The 7694-nt window shown below is 32.2% G+C and overlaps 1 protein-coding gene across 1 annotated transcript; it reads left to right on the top strand.

The window, feature by feature from the left end:
• The first annotated feature begins 6 nt into the window (after positions 1-6).
• On the top strand, positions 7-3260 carry LOC125207504. The gene is made up of 8 exons (XM_048106880.1): positions 7-86; positions 908-981; positions 1770-1854; positions 1966-2123; positions 2320-2362; positions 2612-2677; positions 2799-2876; positions 2984-3260. The coding sequence occupies exons 1-8, from the start codon at positions 84-86 to the stop codon at positions 3074-3076; spliced, it is 600 nt and encodes a 199-aa protein (XP_047962837.1). The 5' UTR covers positions 7-83; the 3' UTR covers positions 3077-3260.
• Positions 3261-7694: the final 4434 nt, after the last annotated feature.

Below are 7694 nucleotides of genomic sequence, written 5' to 3'. Positions count from 1 at the left end.
CTACATATTCAGTATCTCCCCGAGATTGTGGTGTTGGAGAAGGAAGCTGGGCAGGCCTTTGCTTTAATCCAAGTCAATTGTCTATGGTACAATCGTACCGCTATCAAATTCTTTGTATAGTTATATCTGCTCTTGGCCTCTTGCTGATATTGAAACTTTCCTCTTGATACTAAATCCTTCAGAAAGGTGTACTTTTGTGTGTCTCAACCATTCAATTCTTTTCTCAACTAATGTCTTGGTTAAAATGAGATATTGCTTGTTAGTAGACTATTGATTTCTTGACACCTGTAGCCTTAAAGTTCACTTGTCCTGTAATTACTAATTTACTACTAAAGGTAAAAATAGATGCTTTAGACATGAGAATCTAAGGCCATTTAGGTGCACCCCATACTGGCAGGTTCAAAATTGATAAACAAGTATCGTGCTGGTGCTGATAAACCTAAATGATTCCTTTTGAGCATATAGATTTTCAGAGTTGGGTGGCACGTTTATATTTCAGGATCTTTGTTAGGCTTGTTATATGTAGAACAATAAAACATAGACATTTGCGGAGATTCGGAGAAGTATATACACATAGTAGAGAGAAATAGTAGGTATATAAGTATTTTTCATTACTTCATAAAGCACATATTTATAGTACAAGTGATGAAGCCAGACTAGGTTTCATAACCGATGTGGGATACTTATATTCTATAACATTATGCATCTTGCAGCAAGGAAAAACTGCTTAAATTGGTCTGCTTATTCTTTTTTCCCCCCCTCCCCTTTCTTTTGGACAGTCACTGTTGGGGTTCAGTGCCTTTTATGATATTTTTTGAGTGCTTGTCTTTGAACTTTGAACTACTAGGAATATTGTTGGATAATCATCTTTAGACTGTCTGATTAACTTTACCTATTATTGTTTCAGGCAGCTACTGCCCGCAGCTTTTGCAAGAGCATTGATGTTTATGATCATGATATTCATCTACGCACTTTACGTACGTGAGTAACTCATTTCCATTTTTATTTTTCATTTGTTTTGTTGCTCCCCTTATCTTTTCAGAATTTATACTCCCTCCGTCCTATTATAAGTGATGTGTATTCCTTTTTAGGCCATCCCACTATAAGTGAGACATTTCCTTTTTTTGGCAAAAAAAGTAACACTATATCTCTCTCTTCCTACTTTTTTTCTCTACTTTCTTCACTCCTAAAAACCTGTGCCCAAAAGAAATGTGTCACATGAAATGGGACGGAGGGAGTAGTATCTTAGTGAAATGGTGTCTCTATAAATATTGATAGGTAATCAAGAAATAAACAATATTCTAGATGTTATATTGCACTTTACTGTAAAGAATCCTATCTAAAATTTCAAACTGTAATCGCACAGCAGAAAAAAACTGCATAGTTGTTAGGAAGGTCTTGTATCTATTAAGTTGCTCTCATGTTACCTTCTACAAAGCTTGTACCAATGTCAAGGAAATCGAAACAAAATTTCATGGAGGTGTCATTTTCCGACTTCCGAGGTGGAACCGTTCCTTAAAATAGCGAATGTGTTTCAAGATCCAGAATTTTTACAGAATTTGGATCAACTGTAGTTCATTTAGCTATGATTATCAAAGCTGACAAAGGATTTAAACATATTAGATCAGCAGCACCATTACACTTTAGGTCCATTGCATTTCTAGATTTTGCTACATTCGTCTGCTTTAACAGCTGAATTTTCTGTTAACATTTCAGGTATGAAATTAATATTTGTTTTATTTGTCACTTATATAATAGTCATGTTGCAGATTGGGGTTCCCAACCTCGCTAATTTTCATGGACAGTTTTAAGGAGAGCGGAGGTTCAATGTTAGCCACCACAGAAGGTTCCCAGGTACTTATTTTAAGGTTTTCCACATGTCGCATTTAACTAGCTATTAAATGAAAAAAAGTTCCTGTTATCCTATAATGACATATTGTTTCAATCTTATTTGAACTGCTGCAGCTAAGTGTATGGGATTTACGAGTGAAAGAAAATGGGGGCTGTGTGCAAAGAATCATGGGATCTGTTGGAAACATGTTATATGCAGTCAGTATGTCTTCATCTGGTAATATTGCTGTTGGTGGTGAAGACCGCACTGTGACTGTCTATGATCCACGCAGGTTAGAACTTTGAAGCTTCTATGTTGACGCATACCTTGTAAAATGAAGTGCATTTGGAAGGCTTATTTAGTTTCCCTAATATTGATAACTTATTCCTCATCATTTCTTATGAGGAATGAATTTTAATACTATAAGCTATTGAGAGACATTATGGATTATGTTAGAACTAATTTTGACATACTCTGTATTATTGCAGATGGTGTGCAACATCTAGATGGCTGAACTGTTCAAAATACGAGGTAAGTTGTGTTGCAATTATTCGTAGTCAAATCGGCAGAGTAGTTATGTACCCAGAATATCGGTAACCTGGCCAAGATCGCCAGATTTTTTAATCTCTTGAATCCATCTTCTAAAAAAACAATTATCATGTGCTTCTTTGGTGGCATGGTGTGGAGCAGAAAGATTTGTATCATGAATCGAATGTGTAGCACTTACTTTGCTCAAATACTCAGCTTGGATTCTTCTTTAACATTACGTGTTGTCTGCAGATAACTGGACTTTGTTTTTCTTCCGTTGATCCGAATTATCTATATGTACAAGGAGTTGATTATGAGGTAAATGCTTTTGCCAATTTTTTTAGCAATGTGTGTGCTCTTGTTTGTTTTCAGTTATTCAATTACATTAAAATTTCTTGCCACTCCAATTATAAAAATAATAGTAACTTAATATTTGCAGATTATGTGTGGACAATGGAGAGAAAGTGAGAAGGCCTTTTCATTTAGAGGGGACTCAAACTGGCTTGGATTTAGCAAGGTTCATTTCTATCTTCATCATATAAGGCATACAATTTTGTTGAGTAATATCAAATGGCAAATATGGTTATTTGCTGCATACTTACATATTTCATTGTCACGGTGCAGTGTTCCGATAGGGATATTTTGGCTGGATGGTGCGACTCGGGCAGCATATTTGTTGCTGATGCCTCTGAGAAGAACGTTGAAATGCATGTCTGAGCGCAGCTGGAATATTATCAGCCTGAACGAATCATGTATCGTTGTCTGAGTTAAGAGTAGTGTTAGCCATGGAAGAGTGGGGGGAAGTTTGTCATATAGTTTTGTGACTTTTACCTAACTCAAATGTTTAAGATTCTGATGAGTCAAAATCACCCAAATGTCTGAATTTAAAGACATTTTTGTATTTCTGATGTCTAGCTAGTAGTATTTGAATTCCCAAATCAAGATTCCCGCTTCCCATAAAACGATATTTGTCTTGTGGAATACTCCCTTCGTCGCAAGTTAATCGAAGCGTTTTTTTGTTGTAACATTTAAATAATTGGTGCTTCGGAGATTAAGTGATGAGAAAATTAAAAAAAAAATCTGGAACATTGTCATATTTTGAATATTCTAAATTGACCATGTGAATATTGTCATCCACGACTTCTTATACTTATATTATAAAAAAATATATTTTAAATTTAAATTTAATTTTGATAATATAATGACTAGTTAAGATTCGAATCCTACAAAAGAAAATGAAAACGAAGAACATCTCTATAAGAAAAGAGAATAAAAACGTATTTGAATAATTACTTAAGTCAATTTTTGCAGGGGTTTTTTAGATTTTTCAATCCATGACCGAATCAAAGAATTCGTTAGATTGACCAGTTCGGATGAGTTCATAAAATAATGAAATAAACATTTCCAAAAAGTAAATCAACAAATTTGTAAAGTATAAACGTCATTGTTTTCTTTTGACAATGAATAATTTTGAAAATGACATATTTCCTTTTTGTATAGTTAACTAAAAATATTCGAAATTTATTTGATAATTAACTCATCGTAACATACATATCACAACCTCAAATTGTTGTGAATGGAAGTTCATTCCATTGCAAAGGAAGCATTATATGTTTACAAAAGTTCAATAGTGCTTAGCTATCTTTACATATTTTAATTTTCAAATGTAATATTTATTCTACTAATATAAAAGGGAATAAATAATGCAACATTTCTGCTTTTTGTAATCTATTCCTTATAAAGGGAATAAATAATGCAACACTTATGCTTTTTGTTATTTATTCTGTAGTTTCAAGGTATATATATTTGTGTTCACACCAAAAACAAGAAAATTCTTGCACCCAATGGGAAATTACAATGCTAATCTCCCCCATATGGCCATATATGTGGGTAAGTGCTAAACACACACGTTTATGAGAATTATGAAGCGATTTATTTACTACTCTTTGTTTTACTTTATCTGTTTAGTTTGATTTAAATACTGCATAAAAAAATTATAGACATAATTAATTTTACAAATTATAAAAAAACAATCAAAACTTAGATTACTTATTTTAAAATTTTACTTGATAATTCACATAAAATGAATATCATTAATGTAATTATATTTGAGGTATTAGAATAAAAATATATTTATAACATAAAACAAATAATGCAAATAATGCTAACATGGACTAAACGTGAGCAAAAGCTCGCAAATGATACTCACTTAAGATACGTGACTTGCTTTTATTGTCCTCTTTTACGTGGTGTTGGGATTTCTCTCGTCCTTTGGTTTTATCATTATTTCCCTTCTTTTTTTTTTTTTTTTGTTTAATATTCATTTAAAGTTTGTTTTAGTTGAGTTGAGCTTTGTACTTTATTGCTCACTACTTTTCAGTGTTTTCAGAGCTTTTTATCTAATAAAAAGCTTAATATACTAACAATTAGTATAGGTTATTAATGATAATATTGAGAAAAAATGATTAAAGCAAACAGGTTATCTGACCAATTTTATCCATTTTGTTCATCAATTATAAGAAATGCATATATAGACTATATAAATTAATTTGCTTGTGATTTTAATGACTAGGAAGTTGGAGTTTTCTTGTTGAATTATTAATGGAAGTTTTCTCTTCACAGAAAAGGTGATCTTATTTTACTTCTCCTTTCAAGACACTCAAGTAGCAAAACTTTATAACATACTCTAAAAAAAAGTGTCGACTTCAATGTCTCACCTCTAGATAATTTTCGTTTTAAATAAATAATTCTTGTGGATTAAAAGATTGGACCAAGTAAACGTAATTGTTTATGGGTGAGACCCAGTTTCTTAGGCTTTGGTTGGTCACGTTTCATGATCAAATATTAATTGTGGTCCAGCCAATCTTTTTTAACAAATGTCGATTAAATATTATTTCTAGGCCACAGAGTTAGTGGCCAAGAATTTGTGGATAATGTTTGTTTATTATATGATGTTTCCATATTAACATCTAACCTACCCCACACCCATTCACCCTCACCATTGTTATAAATATAAAATTTTTGAGGGCCCATTAAGAAGATTAAGAAAATACAACAACAAATAAAAAAAAGGTATCATTGGAAAAATTATACTCCCTCCGTCCCAAGGTATTAGACCAACTTTCCTTTTTGGGATGTCCCAACATATTAGACTCATTTCTTTTTTTAGCAAAAAGCATCTATCTTATTTTATTCCCCACCTACTTTTTTCTCTCTTCTCTCCCCTACTTTTTTCCCTCTCTCATACTTTACTCTCTCCACTTTAACTATTTAAATATCAATTCCTTAAATCATGTGCCCAAAAGAAGTGAGTCTAATACTCCGGGACGGAGGGAGTATATATTATTGATTTTTATAGATTGAGGAAATGAAAGGCTTACCAGTTCACAGTATGCTAGTGCTATTTCAATTTTTTTTTCTTTTAAATGGATTAAATCTAGTTTATCCTAGATGCAATTTTAAAACCAGCCATTTTCTAAAATAGAGATAAAACTAGCCATAGTTTTAATTATACTATAAATATTAGTTAACTTTATTTAAATACCCTTCGACATACAATTGATCCAAATTTACGAAGTTAATACTATACTGAAAATGACCAACATTTCTTTTTGATTTGTTATAATCAAGATGACTTATTACTAAAAATAGAAATACATTTATCTCTAATTTATTTTCCACTCTTGTATTTTTTACTCTCACGACTTAAAATTCATGCTCTTTATTGGAATGGAGGGATAAGAAAGAATTAAAGAATGTGAATCAGTCAAATATACTGTTACATGAATTCGCACGAGATTAAAGAAGGTAAAAGTCTTACTATTAGAATTTGGGAAATATAATGCTTACTTTGGTGCAATTACATTATTAAACTAATACACCAAAAAGTTATGAGTTTACTTTACTATATGAATCATGAGTTTGCATAAAAAAATTCATTGGTTAGTAAAAAGGTTATTGTTTACAAAATCAAATCAAATCAAGTTGATCAATCATTATCGAGTTCGAATCGGGTTTGATAGGCTCCAGTGTGACTTGCATGTAGCTTTGTTAGAGTGCATCCTAAGAGCATCAGCAGCGCGGCTCGCCACTGGCTCGATCTCGTCCCGGCGAGACGGGTTGGCGGCGAGACCGCGTTGCAAAACACATCTCGTCCCACAGAGACGGGACGTCTCGTCGCGCATCGCGCGTGGAAGGGGCTGGGCATGAGCTGTCTCGCCACGCGCCAGCGCCATGTGGCGCGTGCTGGCGTGACGCCCACTCACCGGCCCGCGAGTGGGCGTCGTAATTATGACGTCATATATTTATTTTTATTTTTTTAAATCCTATTTTTAGAAATTTAAAAAAAATAAAATTATTTTTTCTAACGGTCGAATTTTTTATTTTTATTTTTTATTATTCTATAAATTCTCCCTTCCTCTTCCATTCTCCATTCTACACACAAACACTACACTCATCTATTCTTCTCTCAAATATCTTCTCTCTTTTCTCTCCAATTATGTATTTTTTTTTTATTTTTTAGAATTTTAAATTATGTATTTTTTTATTTTTTAGGCCTTAAATTTGTAATTTTTATTTTATTTAATGAAGTGTGTTTTTATTAATTGAATTTGTTGGAATTAAAAATAAAAAATGAAATTGAATGAATAGTTAAGGGATGAGATGGTTAAGAGATGGAGGGATGCATGTGTTGTCTCTTAGTTAAAAGATGAGCTGAAAAGTACAGTATGGTCCATGAATAGTTAAGGGATAAAATGGTTAATTGATGAATAAGAGATAGCGTTGTAGATGGCCTAATGCGCCTTAAATTTGTAAGAGTTTAGATGTAAAATAGATTAAAAAAATAGATTAAATAGATTAAAAAAATAAATTAATGTCCAAGTCTCAAATTCGTTAACAATGAATCACAATTTAGATGTAAATCACTTTCTCTTCCATCCAACATGTCATGGATTGTGTTACTTTGATAAGAAGCATAACCAAGATGGTAAAAAGTTTCTTCTCCGTTCAAGAAATAGTACTTACTAGATTATAATTATATGTTAAAAAAGCTATTGTCAAACTTGTCAATAATTTAAATTATAAATTGTATATTTCCAATCAGAAAGGGTAAGCGAAATTCAACGCGTGCGGGGAAAGATGATGATATCATTCCTGTCTTTGCATACGACAACGATGCTTCTAATAATAAGAAGAAAAATAATTAATTAACAGTAGCTACACCTTCGATTATTAAATCATTTGGACCAACATAATATAAACTTCTTTGACCATATTAATGCGATAAATGAACATATTTCTCGAGAGCTTTAAGAATGTCACATTATTTTATTGT

The sequence above is a fragment of the Salvia hispanica genome, chromosome 2 (assembly GCF_023119035.1).
Source record: "Salvia hispanica cultivar TCC Black 2014 chromosome 2, UniMelb_Shisp_WGS_1.0, whole genome shotgun sequence".
Lineage (NCBI taxonomy): Eukaryota > Viridiplantae > Streptophyta > Magnoliopsida > Lamiales > Lamiaceae > Salvia > Salvia hispanica.
This window is presented reverse-complemented; position numbering and strand designations above follow the sequence as displayed.

What these genes read in the sequence shown, in the direction of transcription:
- LOC125207504 (XM_048106880.1), top strand. An exon ending in CATCTACGCACTTTACGTAC is followed by an intron (nt 982 to 1,769) that starts GTGAGTAACTCA and finishes GTCATGTTGCAG; the next exon opens with ATTGGGGTTCCCAACCTCGC. An exon ending in CCACCACAGAAGGTTCCCAG is followed by an intron (nt 1,855 to 1,965) that starts GTACTTATTTTA and finishes GAACTGCTGCAG; the next exon opens with CTAAGTGTATGGGATTTACG.